This window comes from Labeo rohita, chromosome 17, assembly GCF_022985175.1.
Source record: "Labeo rohita strain BAU-BD-2019 chromosome 17, IGBB_LRoh.1.0, whole genome shotgun sequence".
Lineage (NCBI taxonomy): Eukaryota > Metazoa > Chordata > Actinopteri > Cypriniformes > Cyprinidae > Labeo > Labeo rohita.
Genome location: NC_066885.1, coordinates 1190199 through 1213722, shown reverse-complemented (window position 1 = coordinate 1213722; position 23524 = coordinate 1190199). Strand labels below are relative to the sequence as shown.

Here is a 23524-nt window from a genome sequence, read left to right as displayed (position 1 = left end):
ACACTATGTATTAGATCAAAATTCACATACACTTTTCCAGACACAGACACAAACACATTGTGTTATTTTTTGTATACATTCAAATTTATTCCCTAATGAACACCAAACAATCACGTTAATATATCATTGCAAAATATTTAGCGACATACTTATCTGGCATGAAGCACAACAGACAATCATCAGCCACAACAAATTCAGCTTTAGACAAGACATAATTCCCAGAGACAACAGTCTGATAAAGACACACGTTAGTGTTTTGGATAGAAATATTAAATAATTTTCTTGAGGTAAAGTCCACAGTCCAAGAGTTAAGAGAGTTTGATGTGTCCACATGTGAAGCTGTTCGATTATGCGCTGTTGGACACTGACATACAGTTCATTTGGAAACATGCAAATCATGTTTATTTGAGCTTTTTTAGATCCAGTTTTTCAAGTCATTTTTGCTCACAATGAACACTGTAAAGCATAGGCAAGGAAAGCATAACCTAGGCTATATTTAGATTAATTAACAAATATTTACAATCAGATTCCCATATAGAAAATACCAAGTTTTTTCATAGAAACAATGAATTACGGTCTTTCTTTACAATAAATAGCACGTTTTACTATTTTGTCATTTTATAAATGACATACATTTACAACTGATTCAGATTTTTGTTTGTTTGTTGTGTTTCCAAGTAACTAAATATGTTTCACATCCATGCACATGGATTTTAGTAAGCTGCTTTATGCAAATATCTGAATCCAAAGGCGTGTTGGCATTATTTTTACCCTGAAGATGTAAATTTGTTTTCTAGATAAGGTTCAGCGTTGTTTGAGTCACTCTGACAACATGTGATCACATGGATGATAAAAGCGCTTAATAAATCTAACAACAGTAATATCAGATCAAATCAGAGATTTTAAAGCACAATTCAATCCTCCCACAATAATAGAGTTACAGTAATGATCAACACAGATAACTTAATGTGCGTGCATCATTTAAAAAGTTTTTTCTTGTTCAGAAGTGACTTTTGTCTTTGTGTTGTTTTTGAGCTTGATTTCCGTGAGAACAAACAGTTTCCTCTTAAAAATGACTGTACAAATCAGTTTTAGACAAAGAAAACCTTCTGTCTTAATTATGCTAATTATAAATATTTTCCACAGCATTAATGCTAGATTAAGCAATGCTTGTGTTGGAGTCGGTGCTTTCTGGATCATCGGAGAAATGACCCGCAACGTCATTGTGAATGTGGTAGTAATACAGGAAGAGGAAAAACCCTGAAAAAAAAAAAAAGAATCAGAGAAACTTATTTTAACTAATTCAAATGCATTTCAGATATGATTAAAGTAATTTGCATGATCAACTGTGACTAAAAATAATCAAACTTTTGGTCAAATTAAACATATAACTCCCATTAAGACCTGTTATAAACAAAATAACTGAATTAAAAAAAAAAAAAAATATTGCATTTTATCAAATAAAAATAATAATTACAATAAAAATTCTTTTAATAAAAACAATAATTAAATCATTAAAACTGTAGCAGAAATAGAAGCGTTCTACTAAAGCAAATGTACTGATGCATGTGATTGTTTCTCACCCTGAAACGAGTTGAGCACAGTGAATATGTAATATGAGGGAATGATCATCGCTCCATAACTGAAGAACATCACAGACCACGTCAGACCGAAGAGCAGGAACAAACTCAACACCATCATCAGCTGCTTTCTGAACGTCTTTCTCTTGCCGTCAGTCGCTCTTATGATTCTGGCCTGAATGACCTTAGTGACGATCATGATGAAGATTCCTGTCGTAAAGATGAAAACTAAAGCGTAGTAGCCGATGTTCACTATGTAGTGAATGTAAGGATTTGTAATCCAGCACCTGTAAATAAAGAGAATGAAATATAATTAAGAAGATGTGCATATATTAGTGAATTCGTGACATCGGAAAAACTTACATTCGTGAGATTTTTCCAGACGTTGTGTTTAGGTTCACTGCTTTATATCCTCCTACAGAAACTATAATTACAACTATCGGAGCTGGACATGCTGAAAACACACAGAAAACACAATAGTTTTAATTGTAATACAATTAGATTGCCTAAACCAGTGCCCAAAGAAGTCCATTACAGGAGAAGTCCACTTCCAAAACAAAGATTCACAGATAATGTACTCACCCCCTTGTCATCCAAGATGTTCATGTCTTTCTTTCTTCAGTCGTAAAGAAATTATGTTTTTTGAGGAAAATATTTCAGCATTTTTCTCCATATAATGGACTGATATGGTGCCCCGATTTTGAACTTCCAAAATGTAGTTTAAATGCGGCTTCAAACTATCACAAATGCAGTTGTAAATGATCCCAGCCGAGGAAGAAGGATCTTATCTAATGTAACAATGGGTTATTTTAATTAAAAAAATACAATTTAAATACTTTTTAATCTCAAACGCTCGTCTTGGCTTTCTCTCCCTGAACTCTGTGTGTTCTGGCTCAAGACAGTTAGGGTATGTGGAAAAAGTCCAATCGTATTTTCTCCCTCAACTTCAAAAATCATTTCAAAATCATCCTACATCACTGCAGAAGCACCGACACATTCTTTGCAAAATGAACATGTAAAGAAGATCAAACACCCTTAACAAAAAAGGTAAAACAGCGATATAGGACGATTTTGAAGTTGAGGGAGAACATGAGATGGGAGTTTTTCGACATACACTAACTGTCATGAACCGGAAAAAAACAGTCCAGGCAGAGTAAGACAAGACGAGTGTTTGGCATTAAAAAGTATATAAATTGTATTATTTTTATGAAAATAACCGATCATTTCACTAGATAAGATCCTTCTTCCTCGGCTGGGATCATTTACAACCGCATTTGGGATCGTTTGAAGCTGCATTCTGTAACGCCAAGCCAGCAGAGGGAGCCCTCACCCCAGGACTGCCTGCATGCTCCCTCTGCTGCTTCTACTGCTACTTCCTGTTTGGCAGTATTTAAGGACTGACCATGTGCTCAATAGGTTGCGAAGTATTGCCTTGTTATACGGACTCTGCCTAGCGTTTATCTGTTTTCTTTGCCTTGTTTAGTTCCACGGTCTTGTTTCATGATCATCGTTTTGTTGTTGTTTTCTGCCTTAGTTTTGCTCAGTTTATTGCCATAGTTTTGTTCGGTTTCTTAGCCTTGTTTCTTTGTCACTTTTGGACTGCTCACTCTTGTTTTTTCAACTGTGCCTGTGTTTTGGACTATGAGTTTGTGTTGCCCTGGATATATCTGTTTGCTGGTATCAGATCTGTTCAAATAAAGCTCGCTTATGGATCTTACACGCTTCCCAGGGTCCTCATTACACATTTAAACTGCATTTTGGAAGCACAAACTCGGGGCACCATAGACGTCCACTATATGGAGGAAAATGCTCAAATGTTTTCCTCAAAAAAAAAAAAATTCTTTACTACTAAAGACAGAAAGACATGAACATCTTGGATGACAAGGGGTGAGTACATTATATGTGAATCTTTGTTTTGGAAGTTGACTTCTCATTTAAATGTATTAGAGTGAATAAAAATCATGTAATGCACACCTGTACCTAATAGGCCTGAGCTTCCATGAACTAACAACAAACAGTTGTATTCATATTAATTATCATTAACAGAGATTAATAAGTACTGTAACAAATATATTGCTCATTGTTAGTTAATGCATGAACTAATAGGAGGATTGTAAAGTTTTAACTAGCTGTCGTTAAACAGTTTTATTTCAGTAAGGCAACACTATAATAGGTGTTTTGTTGCTGTAACTCACCCCAGCCCAACACGGTGATCTTCCTCATGTAGTTTGTGATGGTGACGTTCTGTCTGATGAGCCATAAGTACATATGAAGAGCTTGAATGAAGAACCAGGTGAATGAGGCCAGCATGGAGTAATGCAGGACCAGCGCTATGAAGACGCACGCAGTGTTGTCTTGTGTGTTAGCGACGCTCTCGTTTGACAAAAACGCAGCATTCAGTAGACACAAAGACACAAACATGTTCATCAAGATCTTCGTGGCCTGATTTGATTTGGCTTTCCTATTAAAACATACAAACAACTGTTTTGATTAGTGGTGATTATTAATTACTAAAAGGCACTAACTATTTGAGAAATTTTAAGATACTCTACCGTAGCAGGTAATGCATGAATAAAGCGATGGCCATAAAAAACATGGAGATGCCGCAGCCGACAGAAGAAATTAAGGTCAGGGATTCCAGATGCGGCGCTGTGATGTTTGCATCTGGCAGAGACTGAGTGCAGACAGAATGAAACAGATCAGTGGGAGGATTTTTAAAACCATTTGTTGTTTTTAGCAAAAATCTGATCTTTGAATGAAACATGAATGGTTCTCTCTCATGAAAGTTTCTCACCATCAGCACTGCAAAGAACGTCAAATGTGAGCAGGAGCACTTTATGGTGTTGTTGTTGATTTTTGTCTCACAGCCGAATGTCGTCCACTTAAGTTCTCCTTCAAAAAAAAAAAAAAAGAGCAATGAATAACTGATTATTAAAAAAAAAAAAAAAAAAAAAAAAAAAACTGAATTAACTGGGCTTATTCATTGAGAAATAAATAAGTTTACCTCTGCCATCCCAAGAAACGCAGGACACATTTCCATCCTGAAAGAACACGTTTATTTTAATTTTGCTTTCACATTGTCTGGTCATTATAACAAAGTAAGTTCTCCAACAAAAGCTTCATTACCAGATCTTCATATGTAAAGAACATGTCAATATTGTCAGTAAGGTTGGAGATTTTAGCCCTCATTGTTATTCCATAAACCTCATTGTTCAAAACAGTGTGATGTTCAGTTTCATTCTAAATCAGAAATGAAGAGAACAATCAAATATAAATGTGTGTGAATATAAATGATCAAAAAACATTTGTCCAAAAGTAAATTTTTGAAGAATCTTTCCATACAGCAAGAAAAAAACATCATAGATACATACAGTACCTTATTTCTTAAGTTTGTGAATCGTATAACTCCGGCAAATGCACTTCCATTGTTTTCGAGACGTGATTTATTAAAAGCCTCCTTGGAAATCTTTGTAAACCAGGAACAGTTTGTAATCAGGTCACTTTGACTCGCAACAACCTGTGAAAAGAAGAATTTTCATTATAAGTAATGAATCATACAGTGTTTTAATGCATCTTAGTTCTAATGTTTACCATTGCTTGATTTGAAGAAAAGCATATATGGATGTCTTTGGTTTCTGTGTTTTTGTCTTGAAAATGAAGAAGACCAAAAATATCCCCGATGACAAGTGCTTCGTTGCTTTTATTGTTTTTTTCCATGTTTTCCATCTTAGACTCCAGACTGGACAAGATGGATCTGCAATATTAATTGAATCTCTTGGTATTTTGTTACTGAGTATTAGATATGATATATCCACTGGTAACTGCACACTTACGATGCTTTTGAAGGATCAGTATATCCATCCTTAACTGTAGTTGTATTGTAAGTTGTCTGAGTTGGTTTGACAACAGAAGTTGGATTGTGAGCTGTTGAATGCGGCACAAAACTGGTAGTCATGTTGGGAGTTGTTGTATGTGGCGCAAAAATGGTAGCTGGGCTCGGAGTTGTCATATATGACATGAAATTGGTAGTTGGATCAGGAGATGTTGTATACAACGTAAAACTAAACTAGCTAAACTGGTAGTTGACTTGGAAATGATTGTCGTAGTTGGGGCGGGAGTCGTAGTATGTGACGTAAAACTGTTAGTTGTCTTAGAAGTGGTCGTATCTGATGCGAAACTGGTAGTTGGGTCGGGAGTTGTCAAATATGATACAAAACTCGTAGTTGGGGCGGGAGTTGTCATATACAACGTAAAACTAGTAGTTGTCTTGGAAGTTGTTGTATCTGAGGCGAAACTGGTGGTTGGGTCGGAAGTTGTCATATACAATGTAAAACTGTTAGTTGTCTTTTTAGATGTTGTATCTGACGTGAAACTGGTGGTTGGGTTTGGAGATTTCGTATACAATGTAAAACTGGTAGTTGTCTTGGAAGTTGTTGTATCGGACGCAAAACTGGTAGTTGGGTCGGAAGTTGTCGTATATAACGTAAAACTGGTAGTTGACTTGGAAATTGTCATATCTGATGCGAAATTGGTAGTCGGGTCGGGAGTTGTCGTATCTGACGGGAAACTGGTAGTTCGGTCGGGTGTTGTCGAATATGATACAGAACTGGCAGTTGGACCGGGATTCGTAGTATATAATGTAAAACTGTTAGTTGTCTTAAAAGTCGTCGTATCTGACGCAAAACTATTAGTTGGGTTGGGTTTTGTCGAATATAATACAAAACTGGTAGTTGGACCGGGAGTCGTCACATATGATGTAAAATTGTTATTTGTCTTGAAAGTTGTCATATCTGACGCGAAACTGGTAGTTGGTTCGGGTATTGTCGAATATGATACAGAACTGGTGGTTGGACCGGGAGTCATCGTATAAGATGTAAAACTGTTAGTTGTCTTGGAAGTCATCGTATCTGACGCGAAACTGGTAGTTGGTTGAGGTGTTGTCGTATATGATACAAAACTGGTAGTTGGGCCGGGAGTCGTCATATAAGATGTAAAACTGTTAGTTGTCTTGAAAGTCGTCGTATCCGACGCGAAACTGGTAGTTGGGTTGGGTTTTGTCGAATATGATACAAAACTGGTAGTTGGACCTGGAGTCATTGTATAAGATGTAAAACTGTTAGTTGTCTTGGAAGTCGTCTTATCTGACGCAAAACTGGTAGTTGGGTTGGGTTTTGTCGAATATGATACAAAACTGGTAGTTGGGCCGGGAGTCGTCGTATAAGATGTAAAACTGTTAGTTGTCTTGGAAGTCGTCTTATCTGACGTGAAACTGGTGGTTGGTTCGGGTGTTGTCGTATATGATACAAAACTGGTAGTTAGGCCGGGAGTCGTCGTATAAGATGTAAAACTGTTAGTTGTCTTGAAAGTTGTTGTATCCGACGCAAAATGGGTAACTGGGTCGGAATTTGTCGTATCTGACGTGAAACTGGTAGTTGGGTCGGGTGTTGTCGAATATGATACAGAACTGGTAGTTGGACCTGGAGTCATTGTATAAGATGTAAAACTGTTAGTTGTCTTGGAAGTCGTCTTATCTGACGCAAAACTGGTAGTTGGGCCGGGAGTCGTCGTATAAGATGTAAAACTGTTAGTTGTCTTGGAAGTCGTCTTATCTGACGTGGAACTGGTAGTTGGTTCGGGTGTTGTCGTATATGATACAAAACTGGTAGTTAGGCCGGGAGTCGTCGTATAAGATGTAAAACTGTTAGTTGTCTTGAAAGTTGTTGTATCCGACGCGAAACGGGTAATTGGGTCGGAATTTGTCGTATCTGACGTGAAACTGGTAGTTGGGTCGGGTGTTGTCGAATATGATACAGAACTGGTAGTTGGACCGGGAGTCGTCACATATGATGTAAAACTGTTATTTGTCTTGGAAATTATCGTATCTGATGTGAAACTGGTAATTTGGTCAGGAGTTGTTGAATATGATACAAAACTGGTAGCTGGACCGGGATTCGTCGTATAAGATGTAAAACTGTTAGTTGTCTTGGAAGTGGTCGTATCTGACGCAAAACTGATAGTCGGATGGGGAGTCGTCGTATAAGATGTAAAACTGTTAGTTGTCTTGGAAGTCATCGTATCTGAAGCGAAACTGGTAGTTGGTTGAGGTGTTGTCGTATATGATACAAAACTGGTAGTTGGGCCGGGAGTCGTCATATAAGATGTAAAACTGTTAGTTGTCTTGAAAGTCGTCGTATCCGACGCGAAACTGGTAATTGGGTCGGAATTTGTCGTATCTGACGTGAAACTGGTAGTTGGGTCGGGTGTTGTCGAATATGATACAGAACTGGTAGTTGGACCTGGAGTCATCGTATAAGATGTAAAACTGTTAGTTGTCTTGGAAGTCGTCTTATCTGACGTGAAACTGGTGGTTGGTTCGGGTGTTGTCGTATATGATACAAAACTGGTAGTTAGGCCGGGAGTCGTCGTATAAGATGTAAAACTGTTAGTTGTCTTGAAAGTTGTTGTATCCGACGCGAAACGGGTAATTGGGTCGGAATTTGTCGTATCTGACGTGAAACTGGTAGTTGGGTCGGGTGTTGTCGAATATGATACAGAACTGGTAGTTGGACCGGGAGTCGTCACATATGATGTAAAACTGTTATTTGTCTTGGAAATTATCGTATCTGATGTGAAACTGGTAATTTGGTCAGGAGTTGTTGAATATGATACAAAACTGGTAGTTGGACCGGGATTCATCGTATAAGATGTAAAACTGTTAGTTGTCTTGGAAGTGGTCGTATCTGACGCAAAACTGATAGTCGGATGGGGAGTCGTCGTATAAGATGTAAAACTGTTAGTTGTCTTGAAAGTTGTCGTATCCGACGTGAAACTGGTAGTTAGTTCAGGTGTTGTCGTATATGATACAAAACTGGTAGTTGGACCGGGAGTTGTCATATAAGATGTAAAACTGTTAGTTGTCTTGGAAGTTGTTGTATCTGACGCGAAATTGTTAGTTGGGTCGGGAGTTGTCGTATCTGACGCAAAACTGATAGTCGGATGGGGAGTCGTCGTATAAGATGTAAAACTGTTAGTTGTCTTGAAAGTTGTCGAATCTGACGCGAAACTGGTAGTTGGGTCTGGAGTTGTTGTATCTGACGCGAAACTGGTAGTTGGTTTGGGTGTTGTCGAATATGATACAGAACTGGTGGTTGGACCGGGAGTTGTCGTATAAGATGTAAAACTGTTAGTTGTCTTGGAAGTCATCGTATCTGACGCGAAACTGGTAGTTGGTTGAGGTGTTGTCGTATATGATAAAAAACTGGTAGTTGCACTGGGAGTCGTCGTATAAGATGTAAAACTGTTAGTTGTCTTGGAAGTCGTCATATCTGACGCGAAACTGGTAGTTGGTTCGGGTGTTGTCGTATATGATAAAAAACTGGTAGCTGGACTGGGAGTCGTCGTATAAGATGTAAAACTGTTAGTTGTCTTGGAAGTTGTCGTATCTGACGCGACACTGGTAGTTGGGTTGGGTTTTGTCGAATATGATACAAAACTGGTAGTTGGGCCGGGAGTCGTAGTATATGATGTAAAAATGTTAGTTGTCTTGGAAGTTGTCGTATCTGACGCGACACTGGTAGTTGGGTTGGGTTTTGTCGTATCTGACACAAAACTGGTAGTTGGGTCGGGTGTTGTCGAATATGATACAGAACTAGTAGTTGGACCTGGAGTCATCGTATAAGATGTAAAACTGTTAGTTGTCTTGAAAGTTGTCGTATCCGACGCAAAACTGGTAACTGGGTCAGGATTTTTCGTATCTGCCGCGGAACTAGTAGTTGGGCTGGGAGTTGTTGTATAAGATGTAAAGCTGTTAGCTGTCTTAAAAGTTGTCATATCTGACGCGAAACTGGTAGTTGGGTCAGGAGTTGTCGTATCTGACGCGAAACTGGGAGTTGATTCGGGTGTTGTCGAATATGATACAAAACTGGTAGTTAGGCCGGGAGTCGTCATATAAGATGTAAAACTGTTAGTTGTCTTGGAAATTATCGTATCTGATGTGAGACTGGTAATTTGGTCAGGAGTTGTTGAATATGATACAAAACTGGTAGTTGGACCGGGAGTTGTCATATAAGATGTAAAACTGTTAGTTGTCTTGGAAGTTGTTGTATCTGACGCGAAATTGTTAGTTGGGTCGGGAGTTGTCGTATCTGACATGAAACTGGTAGTTGGGTCGGGTGTTGTCGAATATGATACAGAACTGGTAGTTGGACCGGGAGTCGTCACATATGATGTAAAACTGTTATTTGTCTTGGAAATTATCGTATCTGATGTGAAACTGGTAATTTGGTCAGGAGTTGTTGAATATGATACAAAACTGGTAGTTGGACCGGGATTCGTCGTATAAGATGTAAAACTGTTAGTTGTCTTGGAAGTGGTCGTATCTGACGCAAAACTGATAGTCGGATGGGGAGTCGTCGTATAAGATGTAAAACTGTTAGTTGTCTTGAAAGTTGTCGTATCCGACGCGAAACTGGTAGTTAGTTCAGGTGTTGTCGTATATGATACAAAACTGGTAGTTGGACCAGGAGTTGTCATATAAGATGTAAAACTGTTAGTTGTCTTGGAAGTTGTTGTATCTGACGCGAAATTGTTAGTTGGGTCGGGAGTTGTCGTATCTGACGCAAAACTGATAGTCGGATGGGGAGTCGTCGTATAAGATGTAAAACTGTTAGTTGTCTTGAAAGTTGTCGAATCTGACGCGAAACTGGTAGTTGGGTCGGGAGTTGTCGTATCTGACGCGAAACTGGTAGTTGGTTTGGGTGTTGTCGAATATGATACAGAACTAGTAGTTGGACCTGGAGTCATCGTATAAGATGTAAAACTGTTAGTTGTCTTGAAAGTTGTCGTATCCGACGCAAAACTGGTAACTGGGTCAGGATTTTTCGTATCTGCCGCGGAACTAGTAGTTGGGCTGGGAGTTGTTGTATAAGATGTAAAGCTGTTAGCTGTCTTAAAAGTTGTCATATCTGACGCGAAACTGGTAGTTGGGTCAGGAGTTGTCGTATCTGACGCGAAACTGGGAGTTGATTCGGGTGTTGTCGAATATGATACAAAACTGGTAGTTAGGCCGGGAGTCGTCATATAAGATGTAAAACTGTTAGTTGTCTTGGAAATTATCGTATCTGATGTGAGACTGGTAATTTGGTCAGGAGTTGTTGAATATGATACAAAACTGGTAGTTGGACCGGAGTTGTCATATAAGATGTAAAACTGTTAGTTGTCTTGGAAGTTGTCGTATCTGACGCGAAACTGGTAGTTGGGTCGGGTGTTGTCGAATATGATACAGAACTGGTAGTTGGACCGGGAGTCGTCACATACGATGTAAAACTGTTATTTGTTTTGGAAATTATCGTATCTGATGTGAGACTGGTAATTTGGTCAGGAGTTGTTGAATATGATACAAAACTGGTAGTTGGACCGGGAGTTGTCATATAAGACGTAAAACTGTTAGTTGTCTTGGAAGTTGTCGTATCTGACGCGAAACTGGTAGTTTGGTTGGGAGTTGTCGAATATGATACAAAACTGGTAGTTGGACCGGGATTCGTCATATAAGATGTAAAACTGTTAGTTGTCTTGGAAGTGGTCGTATCTGACGTGAAACTGGTAGTTGGGTCGGGAGTTGTCGTATCTGACGCAAAACTGATAGTCGGATGGGGAGTCATCGTATAAGATGTAAAACTGTTAGTTGTCTTGAAAGTTGTCGTATCTGACGTGAAACTGGTAGTTGGGTCGGGAGTTGTCGTATCTGACGCAAAACTGATAGTCGGATAGGGAGTCATCGTATTTGTCGTAACACTGGTAGTTGTTTTGGAAGTTGTCATATCTAACACGAAACTGGTAGTTCGGTCAGGAGTGGTTGTATTTGGCACGAAACGTGGAGTTGGATTGTGAGTTATGATATGTGGCAGTGGTGCAACGGTGGTTGATTTTTCATCAACACAGGTCACACACATCCATTTACCCTCTTTAAAATGCAGAACATATCTGCTTCCTTCTTTCCCTTCAACAGAAATAAATAATGGATGCATTTTATTGTTACATAATTTAAACTAGTTTACAAGATATCACATATTATATAATTGAAGTGTTGGTTATTCATAAACTAAGAAACACTGTAATTTCATTATAGATGCATGTCCATCAGTTCACATTTATTATTGACATAATCCAATCATATTATTGCGATAAAAGATTTTGTCATGTTTTCAATAACTGCTCATTTAAAAGACTAAACAGTGTCAACTTCATTCAATCATGAATGAATTACAGTGCGTTTCAAAACAAGTACATTCTATGATAAAGGCCTATTATTAACCCAAGTTCATATTGTACTATTTTCATTTTGATTCTGAAATTAAACATTTGTGGGTGTAAAACAGGCAACAGAAACAACTGAAAAACTAACATTTCTGAAACAGACTTACCGGTGCATACACCTTTGTCATATTCCGCCTTTCTACATGCCTCTCCAGGATTAACAGGCTCGATGTTTAGTTCAACATTCATGCGAAAATTATATGTGTTATTATCTGATTGACATATAATGAGTTTCGTCAGTCATCTCTATGCTTTCAGATTATAAATATGTGGTATTCACAAAGTCATGTTTAGAAGTATATTTCACATTTACCTTGTGAGCTATTTCTGTTCCAGAAATATTTGTCTGTCAAACTGAGTTGGATGTTGATTTGGATCAGATTTTCTGAACTGGCTGCACAAATAAAGATAACATTTAAGAATTTAAGGTTATCATGTAACAATGTACGACATGATATAAAACTTCATATCAGAGATCACATTTTAGATGCCAACAACCAAAATCTTTTTTGTAATCACATGATTTTTGTTTACATTTTAATTAGTTTTCTAATGCTCACCAAACAACACAGTCATTGGCATATTTGTTGACTAATCCGTTTTTTAAAGAAACATACTTATCTGGCATGTAGAACAAGAGATGATGATCAGCCACAGCAAATTCTGCTTTTGTTGAGACATAATTCCCAAAAACAGCAACCTGTCAGAGACACACTTTAGCCTTGTTTTCTACAGGCTTTGGAAATAAATCTTTAATAATTTCCTTGTAACATTCTTGACATGAAAGTCCACAGTCTGTTTGATGCATCCACATATGAAGCCGACAGATTATGAGCCGCAGCTCAGAGCTGCTGGACAATAACATGCAGTTCAGTTGAAAATATGCAAATTGTGTTTATTTGGGCTTTAACAAAGAATTTCATTATCTGGTTACATTCAGATCCAGTTTGTCAAGTCATTTTTGCTCACAGATAACAGAAATGTAGAAAATTAAATTTATATTTCATAAAAGCAGCAACAAAATGGCAATGAATAAAAGCATAACCTTTATTAGAGCCTATATATAGGTTCATTAGCAATATTCACAAACAGATTCCCATACAAAAAGTCCCAGTTTGAATATTTTTCATAGAAACAATGAATTGTGATCTTTCTTTACAATAAATGACACACTTTGTTATTTTGTTGTCTAATGAATTGACATTCACACATTCAAAAGTTTGACTAAAGCCACCGAAAGTCCATCATAATGAAGAATAACATTTAATTAGCATCATTATAGGAGTAAAACACATTAAATAATGCAAAAATCATCAACTTATTCTGACAGTGTTTTCATATGTTGTGTTTTCATATAAGAAATTTGTACCATATCCATGTGTGTGGATTTTTTTAACTTGCTATTTCAAATGACCATGCAAATATGTACAGCGTGTGGAATATTACTTTCATTCTGAAGATGTGAATTTGTTTTGTAAAAGAGCTTTGTCTGAGTGTTGTCTGAGTCACTCTGACACGCACACGAACACACATAATGGATCGGTAATATCAGGTCATAACATATTCAGTCCTTCTACAGTTATAGGCAGTTTCAGTAATTTTTGAGTTATTTCACTAAAATTGACCCCTTTTATATGCATGCATCATTTTAAACAGTTCCTTCTCGTTCAGTACATTTGTCTTTGTGTTGTATTTGAGCTTGATTTTGGTGAGATTGTACAGTTTCCCCTTAACCAATGATGTACAAATCAGTTTAAAGAAAATCTGAGACAAAGAAACCCTTCTGTCTTAATTATGTTAGTTATAAATATTTTCAATTTTTAATGCTGGATTGAGCAATGCTTGTTTTGGAGTCGGTGGTTTCTGGATCATCGGAGAAATTACCTGCAACGTCATTGTGAATGTGGTAGTAATACAGGAAGAGGAAAAACCCTGAAAAAAAAGAACTTATTTCAGCTATATTTCAGATATAAAGTCATTTGCATAATTTTTAAATTGTAACCAAAAATAATCAGACTTCCGGTCAAATTCTTTATATTAGTGTAACTTCCATTATAACCCCTTATAATTAAATAAAATAATAAAATGTAAAAATATGTTAGTATGAATAATTTGCTGAAATATGCAGGAGAAATAGAAGTATTCTACTAAACTAAATGCACTGATGCATGTGATTGTTTCTCACCCTGAAATGAGTTCAGCACAGTGAATATGTAATATGAGGGAATGAGCATCGGTCCATAACTGAAGAACGCCACAGACCACGTCAGACCGAAGAGCAGGAACAAACTCAACACCATCATCAGCTGCTTTCTGAACGTCTTTCTCTTGCCGTCAACCACTTTTACGTTTCTGGCTTGAACAACCTTAGTGACAATCATGATGAAGATTCCTGTCGTGAAGATGAAAACTAAAGCGTAGTAGCCGATGTTCACTATGTAGTGAATGTAAAGATTCGTAGTCCAGCACCTGTAATTACAAGAGGATGAAATTAAGAAGACAATGAGTTAACATTAAAAAAATGTATGGATTTGTGACATGAAAGCAACTTACATCCGTGCGATTTTTCCAGACGTCGCAGTTAGGGTCACTGCTTTATATTCTCCTCCAGAAGCGATAGCTATGACTATCGGAGCAGGACACACTGAAAACACACAGACCAGGGTTGGGGTCAATTCAGGAATGAACTCAACAATTCCAATTCAAAGAAGGAAATGGAATTGGAATTGGAATTCAACAACAATTACAGGAAACAGAGTTGGAATTGAATTGGAATTACAGGAAGTGGAATTCAATTCAGGGAAATTCCACTGAATTCCGTTTATTGCTGTTTCTGAGCATTTATTTGTGATTGCATTTAGAGACATACATTTGAACTTTATTTATGATGCTTTACAAATACCAAGTAATGTATGAAATAGAGTTGATCAAATGCAAGTAAATAAAAATGAGAACTGTACATTATGAATTAATAGTTGAATGACAGTGGTGATAAGTTTCTGGATGTACTATACATTCAATATATGATTACCACATAATATATGTCTCAACTCACAAAAAAATGAGTCATGCTCATTCATATATTTCATTCACTTTTTATTGCATCGAATTATCATAATTTCCTGAAATTTGGCATCGCTAAGATTGCATCTCTCAGGCCTAAATATCTCAAGTGGAATTTAGTGGAATTTCAATTCTGTTTCCTGACATTCCAATTCAATTCCGATTCCATTTCCTGTCAGCTGCATGCAATTCCAATTCCATTTCCATTCCAGGAAGTGAATTGGAATTTACCATTCATTCTCAGTTCAATTCATGAATGGCCCCAACCCTGACACAGACATATAGTAAATTACAGTTGGAAAGATGCAAGATTTGTTTCCGAATCCCAAAGTAAACATATAGTTTCAAATTAATAAACATTTAGCAAAGGCAGTCTATTCACAATGAAAGTGTCCAAACAACAGTATTTAACATAAATAACAAGAGAAACGTACATAAATAAATAGTTTAGTGCATAAATATGATTTATGCACTCAATCCAGCATAAACTACTATTTTTAAGTGCTCAAAACAGACATCGTTACCTAAACCCCACCATGATTTTTTCTTAAAGAAGTTTTTCCAAATAATGTACTCACCCCCTTGTCATCCAAGATGTGCATGTCTTTCTTTCTTCAGCCATAAAGAAATTGTTTTCCATTGTTCGATCCCAGCCGAGGAAGAAGGGTCTTATCTAGCAAAACGATCATTATTATTTTAATAAAAATAATACAATTTATATACTTGTTAATGTCAAACGCTCATCTTGTCTTACTCTGCCTGAACTGTTTTTGTTCCGGTTCATGTCAGTTAGTGTATGTCGAAAAACTCCCATCTCATGTTCTCCCTCAACTTCAAAATAGTCCTATATCACTGTTTTACCTTTTTTTGTTAATGGTGTTTGATCTTCTTTGCATGTTCACTTTGCAAAGACTGTGTTGGTACTTCTGCAGCGATGTAGGATGATTTTGAAATGATTTTTGAAGTTCAGAGAGAAAATACGATCAGACTTTTTTGACATACCCTAACTGTCTTGAGTCAGAATACACAGAGTTCAGGCAGAGCAGGACAAGATGAGCGTTTGAGATTAAGAAGTATTTAAATTGTATTTTTTTTTTTAATGAAAATAACCATTTCACTAGATAAGACCCTTCTTCCTCAGCTGTGATTGTTTACAACTGCATTTGGGATCGTTTGAAACCGCATTAAAACTGCATTTTGGAAGTTCAAAATCGGGGCACCATATCAGTCCAATATGTGGAAAAAAATGCAGAAATGTTTTCCTCAAAAAACATAGTTTCTTTATAACTGAAGAAAGAAAGACATGAACATCTTGGATGACAAGGGGGTGAGTACATTATCTGTGAATCTTTGTTTTGGAAGTGAACTTCTCCTTTAATAGGTGTTTTGTTGCTCACCCCAGCCCAACACGGTGATCTTCCTCATGTAGTTTGTGATGGTGACGTTCTGTCTGATGAGCCATAAGTACATATGAAGAGCTTGAATGAAGAACCAGGTGAATGAGGCCAGCATGGAGTAATGCAGGACCAGCGCTATGAAGACGCACGCAGTGTTGTCTTGTGTGTTAGCGACGCTCTCGTTTGACAAAAACGCAGCATTCAGTAGACACAAAGCCACAAACATGTTGATCAAGATCTTCGTGGCCTGATTTGATTTGGCTTTCCTATTAAAACACAGAAACAATTGTTCTTGTAACCTGAACTTTAGTACCTTTCATCGTATCACTTGTTCTAGACTTCATACTTCAAAATTTCAAGTTTAATTTAATGCAATACTGTTCGTTTTTTAAATGCACTAGCAATTTCAGAGTGAAAATTGTTAGTGAGGTAATAGTAATAATGATTGTTGATTACTCAACAGCGCTAACTATATTATAAAATTTAAGATACTCAACCGTAGCAGGAAATGCATGAATAAAGCGATGGCCATAAAAAACATGGAGATGCCGCAGCCGACTGAAGAAATTAAGGTCAGTGTTTCCAGATGCGGTGTTGTGACGTTATCTGGCAGAGACTAAATTAATGGAGAAAAGACATAAAAAAATTATTTATATATATATAAAAAGGATTTTATGGAAAGGATTGACACAAACTCCAAAAGACAGAAAAAGCACATGAGATTGACTATCTCAGCTGTTTCCCCAAGATAGCAATGAGATTAAATGCAGAGCAGATAGAGGCTTTAGTGGAAATCTCAACAATGTCCTAAACTGTGTAGGAATGTGAAGGTATTAAAGACAAATCTCAATATGAGCTCAAATATTTCTCATCAAGTACTAATCTGGGATGCTCCACATTCATTTTATGGCTCTAGTCAGTGTTGCCAAGTCTGTGGTTTTCCTGCGGAATTGGGCTACTTTAACACTGTTGTTGCGGGTTGAAGCGACCCCAATAATGTGATATTTAGCCCCTCTAATGCTAATTTTACCCAGGCAATCCCGCCAAAAAACGTGTATTTAACCCAGGAATGGGGACCCCCTCGAAACGCCATTGGGCTAGTTTTTAGTAACAATTGGGTGGGTTTTGTTGTGAAAACTTGGCAACCCTGGCTCTAGTTGTCATAACTGAGAGCTGGTAGATGGTCGCAACTACACTTTTTGGATGCATTGACTGGCTTATGCAAGTGTGTGTTTGCTGAATTTCTCATTAATCCAATCAAATCTGATCTGATTTCAGATTCTGAAAGTTCTCTTTATATGAATTCTTAACTTTGGAATCTAGTACACATTTGTGTTGGAATGCACATTATATATGAAGAGTGTGTAATGTGCAAAAGCAAAAGCAGATAACTCAGTTTTTTTAACATTTTCAAAAATCATGTTTTTTTTTTTTGTTTGTTTTTTGTTTTTTTAATTGTTATCATGTTTTTATTGTGTTTTATTGTGTTAGTTAGCGGGGGGTTTTTTGTTTGTTTTTTTACTTCATCAAAATAACCCAACTGCAGTTTCATTGAGATTAATTGTAGTGCACAATAAAAAAATAAAAAATAAATAAAAAAAACATGATTTTTGAAAATTATCTGTTTTATCTGTTTTTGCAAATTTCAAACAAAACTTTAGTACATGCGCAGTGCATCAGCCAACACAATGACAACCAGAGAAAGACATATAAAAAGACTAGGAAATTGCCTAGATGGCAGGCTACCAAAAAAAAAAAAAATATATATATATATAGACAAATATGTTAGAAGAGCTGTTTTTATGCTTTTACCAGTTCATGAGAAGTAAAATATGGATTGCAAAACGAATTGTGGTGCTGCACATTTGCACAAGGCAATGTTGAATCCGACTGAGAATAATTCACAAAATTTGTTTTTTCCCAATTGATTGGATTATTACAGGTCTACACCACTTTTAAGCCAAAATTTAATTTGGATCGAGTTCAGTCTAATCGATTGGGGTGTTTTGAAGAATTTTCAATACTGATTGAGTCATCAATCCGATTGCTAATGGATTTTGTGTGTGTGTGTGTGCATGTAAACATAGTTACTGTATTTAAATTATTTTATCTATTTATTAAATTCTTGATTATTTTTTAAGAGCTCTTAAAAGTGCGAAACAAAGTGATTGACATCATTGCTTTTGCTATGTTGTCATTCTAGAGACATTTTTGAACTAAATGTACTGTTTTACCAGAAGAAAGAGGTTTTACTTTTTAGACATATCAAGGAAACAATCTCTCTGAGATTAAAAATTACAGGACTGTCCTGACCAAGGATTTTGAATTTTTGGCATCTATTTAGTTCACTAAAATACTCTGACATGAAATACGAATGATGAAAGCATAAGTTCTTCTTCTTTGAGAAGATTCTCACCATTAAAACTGCAAAGAACGTCAGATGTGAGCAGGAGCAATTTATGGTGTTTTTGTCGATTTGGTTCGTCTCACAGCCGTACGTTGTCCAGTTAAGTTCTCCTACAAAGAAAAGCAACAATATTCAATTAATTATAGTAAAAAAGCTGGATTGTTGATAGGAACATAATGAACGTACCTTTGCCACTCCAGGAATTGCAGGATATATTTTCACCCTGTAAGAACATGTTTATTTTCATTTTGATTTCACAGTGTAATATAATATAAGTTTTGCAACAAAACCTTCATTACCGTATTTTTAATTTTAATGATCATGTCAATATTGTCAGTAAGGTTCGAGATATTGGCCCCCATCGTTATTCCATAAACCTCATTGTTCAAAACAGTTTTAGTTTCATCCTAAATCAGAAACCATACAAGAATAGAGCAATCAAATAGAAATGTTAGTGAATACAACAACATTTTTGAAGAATACAAGTGGAAAAAAACAGGCGCAAACCTTATTTTGCATGTTTGTGAATCGCAAAACTCCAACAAATGCACTTCCATTGTTTTCCAGTCGTGCTTTATCAAAGGCCTCACTGGGAATCTTTACAGACCAGGGAAAACCTGTCTGCTTGTTTTCAACAACCTGCGAAAAGAAGAAATGGTGCTGATAAATGTCAGTTCTTCCCCAGAGGTGTTTTAATGTTTCTCAGGCCTTACGTTTATCATGTTCTGATGTGAAGAGTAGCATATGTTGATGTCTTTGGTTGGCTTGTTCTTGGGTTGTGTTTGGAGAACACCAATAACATCCCCCATGACAATTGCCGCATTGGTTTTATTGCCTTTTTCCATCTGCTCCACCAGGGACTCCATTTTTTCCAAGTTTTCTCTATAAAATGAATTAAGACACTTGGTGCTCTGTAACTAATTTGTAGATTTGAAATCTATTGGTAACTGCACACTTACGATGCCTTTTGGGGCTCAACATTGTTTGCCTGTGATCCATTTGTGTTGTCCTGCACAGCTGATAGATTGAAAGTCATCTCAGGTGACGGGACAGTTGGCTCAGGAGTTGTCGTATGTGATGTTGAACTGGTAGTTGGACTGTGAGTTGTCGAATGTGATGTTGAACTGGTAGTTGGATAGGGAGTTGAGGTGTGTGACATTGGTGTAGTGGTGGTTGATCTTTCATCAAAGCAGGTCACACACATCCATTCACTCCCATTAAAATGCAGAATGTATCTGCTTGCTTCTGTCCCTTCAAATAAACAATGGATGCATTTTATTGCAGTTGTGCAATGACTGAAATCCCATAGATTAAAATGCTTTAATATATGATATTTGGTTATTTATAAACCAAGAAACACTGGTGCTTGTTCATATTTCACTTATTTATTATTAACAGAGTCCAGGCATATTACTGCCATGATTTTGTCATGCTACTCACTCCAAGCACTATATGAATTAATGGTTTTCTCAAGCAAGAGCATTCTGTTTAAAAGGCAACTTTATAAATCTTAAGACTCAGACTTACCATTGCATTTGTTATTATCATATGTAGCGTTTCTACATTTGTCTTCAGGAACAACATGTGGGATTTTTAAACAACCTTAAGAGAACATGACACATTATTCAACATAATTCTGTATAATTGCGGTGTATAATTTGTAATAAAGACTTCTGAAACTCTGAATACTTAAAATCGCATAGAAGGTAATAAAGGATCAATGTAAATAAAACTAATATACTTTACAATACCTGATCAATATTTTCAGTTTTTCAGAATATTGATCTGTTTGTTTGAATGGTTCAAGTTATTCTTACAGCTGTGAAATATTAATTAATAGAAATATTATTGAATTCTTAACTAAATGAAAGTCATTTTTACTAATAATATTTAGGCAATTGTGTCATGTACAGTGTTGGGGAAAATAGTGCATTACAATTTTATGTCATTCCCTGAAAAAGTAACTAATTACGTTACTTAGTTACTTTTTATGGAAAGCTCTGCGTTACGTTACTTTTGCGTTACTTTTTAAATCTGGGCAGGGCTTGCTTCTTTGTTTTTAATATAAAACAATTCTAATGTAAAAGCCCTTTTACACCAAAAGTGAAATGAATTCACCTCATGCTGAAAGAAAAGTACATTTCTGCAGGAGATCACTCATCAGCTATACAAATGAAGCACAAATGTTAGTTTATCTACAGTAATTTTTGCTTATTAGTATGGTTGAATTGCATCATCGAAGGTCAGCAGCAAAGACATCAGTTAATAAAATGTGATTAAATACATAAAGGATATTTGTTTTATTTAACATATGTAATTATTGCAGGGTTGCCTCATATTCTGAGTTTACATTTCACTGTTTTTATTCATTTTGTTGAATACTGAATCTGTTTTTTGTGAGTGAGATGAATTAATGCATGTTCACATTTAGTCTAGAATACAGTAACATCATGTTCACTCCCAATTAACCGACAGGAGACTTATCAATTAATAAATGGGGAAAAAAGTAACTGGCATTACTTATTTGAAAAAGTAACAGATATTTTCTTAGAAATTTTAAAGTAATGCGTCACCTTATAAATTATTAGAAAAAAGTAATATCATTATGTAACTCGCATTACTTGTAATGTTACCCCTGTAACACTCATGTATGTTTTCTGTTAGCTGTTTAGAATCAAAACAAGCAATTCGCTAATTCAATCACTATTGCAAATACGTCTGAAATTTTGTTTCATATGGACAGCTCACTTAGACTGTGCAGTGAATTGATTGTTTGCAGCGGTTTCTCTCACCATAAGGGGATGCTTTGCAAGACAGGAAACACGCAAATGCGCCTGGACAGTGATGTTTGAGAACCAAATTCAGTATACAGCAACATACCATACTATGTTAAACATTTTAGAATTTTCCTATTTTCCATAGAGGAGAACTGGCCCCCCCAACTGAGCCTGGTTTCTCCCAAGGTTTTTTTTTTTGTCTATTTTTTGTCACAGATGGAGTTTTGGATGCTTGACGCTGTCACCTCTGGCTTACTTAGTTTGGAACACTTAATTCCCAGCGATATCGACACTATTTGAACTGAAATAGTTCAGTTCTGGCTGCTCTGTCTCATCCAGCAAATATCTTGGTAATCCTCTTTCCAATGTCAAAAGTTTTGAGCAATTGTGAATAAGAAGTTTACAAGGAGCGTCGACTATCAAAATTGCGACTTTTGAAGCTGTCCTAAATCTCTAATTCTTGTGGATTATCTGGACCTGAAGGCCTCAAACGAGGCACCGTCAGCTGTGCACTCTTGCCACATTGTGGGTATATCTTGGTATATTAAAGCTTGCTGCATCTGGTACATCGTGGTAAGAAAATGCCTCCCAAACATTCTAAGCTATCCCCCTCAGATGATGAACCTGTAACAATGTCTTTGCTCTCCCAGCTACTCGAGCAGCAGAAGGAGTTTTACAAAGAAATGTTACAACAGCAACAAGAAAACTTTAAATGTTTTGTCCAAATGATAATTGAAAGTACAAACAAGCGACTGGATGATGTTATCCGGGATCTCCAGGGGGTAAAAACAAGTCTGGAATTCACTCAAGCAAATGTGGATGTAATGAACAAGGAGCATAAGACTGTGGAAATACAGATAAAAGGACTTGAAAATGAACTTAGAAAATCAAAGGAGGAATTAAACAAAATGCCAACAGTGGATTATATGGAGAAACTGGATTACATTGATAACCAGCACAGAAGAAATAACATCTTAGTGGATGGGATTCCAGATGAAAAGGGAGAAAATTGGATTGAATCTGAAAGAAAAGTTAGAACCATCATGGAAACTAACATGGGTCTAGATGCCAAGAACATTGAATTTGAGCGTGCCCATAGAATTGGCCACTATCAAGAAGGAGGTAGGCCTAGACAGGTAATTGTTAAACTTCTGCGCTTTAAAGACAAACAGACCATTCTTTCATGTGCAAGGAAATTAAAAGGCACCAACATCTTCATAAATGAAGACTTTTCAGAAGCTGTACAGATAAAGCGGAGAGAACTCCTCCCCGAGCTGAAGGCTGCACGTAGCAGGGGAGAAATAGCCAGTTTAAGGTATGACAAACTCATTATCAAAACCAGGAGTGGAAATGTGCTAACAACAGGCTGTTAATGATCTTATTTGTACTATTTCTTTCATTTTGGAATGTTTGTTAATTTTTTCCATTAATCAGTCATACGTCCAGGTCAAACTCCTGAAACTTTGGTCTATTGCTCTGGTGTACAATGTTTAAACTCTGGTCCAGTTGATAGTTCTAATTTGGACAGCCAGATCTTTAAGCCCTTTGATTCCTCTGTTTTTGACCCTTACAATGGTGATATTGATCCTGATCAGAATTTCTTTTCTTCATTTGATGTTTCCAGCCTCTGTCTTCGTTATAATGAAACCCAGTTTAATGATTTATGTGCTTCTATATCTGGTGATATTTTTTCTACGTTTCATTTGAATATTAGAAGTCTTCCGAGTAATTATGATAATTTCATCCATTATTTATCTTCACTTGGGCATAATTTTTCTGTTATAGCCTTATCTGAAACATGGCTCACGGAGGACACTAAAGAAATGTTTAGAATACCAAAGTATAAATCAGTTCATCGTGTTAGAGTAAATAGATCTGGGGGAGGGGTATCTTTGTTTTTTGAGGAAAATTATGATTTTAAAATTAGGGAAGACCTCACTCTAAAAACGGATCAGGATGATGTAGAGTCGCTTTTTTTGGAGCTTA

The 23524-nt window shown here is 36.6% G+C and overlaps 1 protein-coding gene across 8 annotated transcripts in view; it reads right to left on the bottom strand.

The window, feature by feature from the left end:
* Window positions 1–23524, bottom strand: part of LOC127179682 (adhesion G-protein coupled receptor G2-like) — a 202879-nt gene that overhangs the window by 167135 nt on the left and 12220 nt on the right. For 3 of the 8 annotated variants that reach the window (XM_051133360.1, XM_051133356.1, XM_051133364.1), the window contains 10 exons: window positions 20289–20363; window positions 19721–20012; window positions 19475–19643; window positions 19269–19400; window positions 19061–19168; window positions 18948–18984; window positions 18771–18871; window positions 16852–16970; window positions 16355–16620; window positions 1944–2034 (listed from right to left, as the gene is read on the bottom strand). In XM_051133360.1, coding sequence (XP_050989317.1) covers window positions 1944–2034; window positions 16355–16620; window positions 16852–16970; window positions 18771–18871; window positions 18948–18984; window positions 19061–19168; window positions 19269–19400; window positions 19475–19643; window positions 19721–20012; window positions 20289–20363 — 1390 coding nt within the window. Of the gene's footprint in view, window positions 1–98; window positions 1261–1583; window positions 1868–1943; window positions 2035–3775; window positions 4042–12804; window positions 13827–14079; window positions 14364–14447; window positions 14539–16354; window positions 16621–16851; window positions 16971–18770; window positions 18872–18947; window positions 18985–19060; window positions 19169–19268; window positions 19401–19474; window positions 19644–19720; window positions 20013–20288; window positions 20364–23524 lie in introns of those variants that run through there. The other 5 variants (XM_051133362.1, XM_051133361.1, XM_051133357.1 and 2 more) reach the window with 5 other exon arrangements.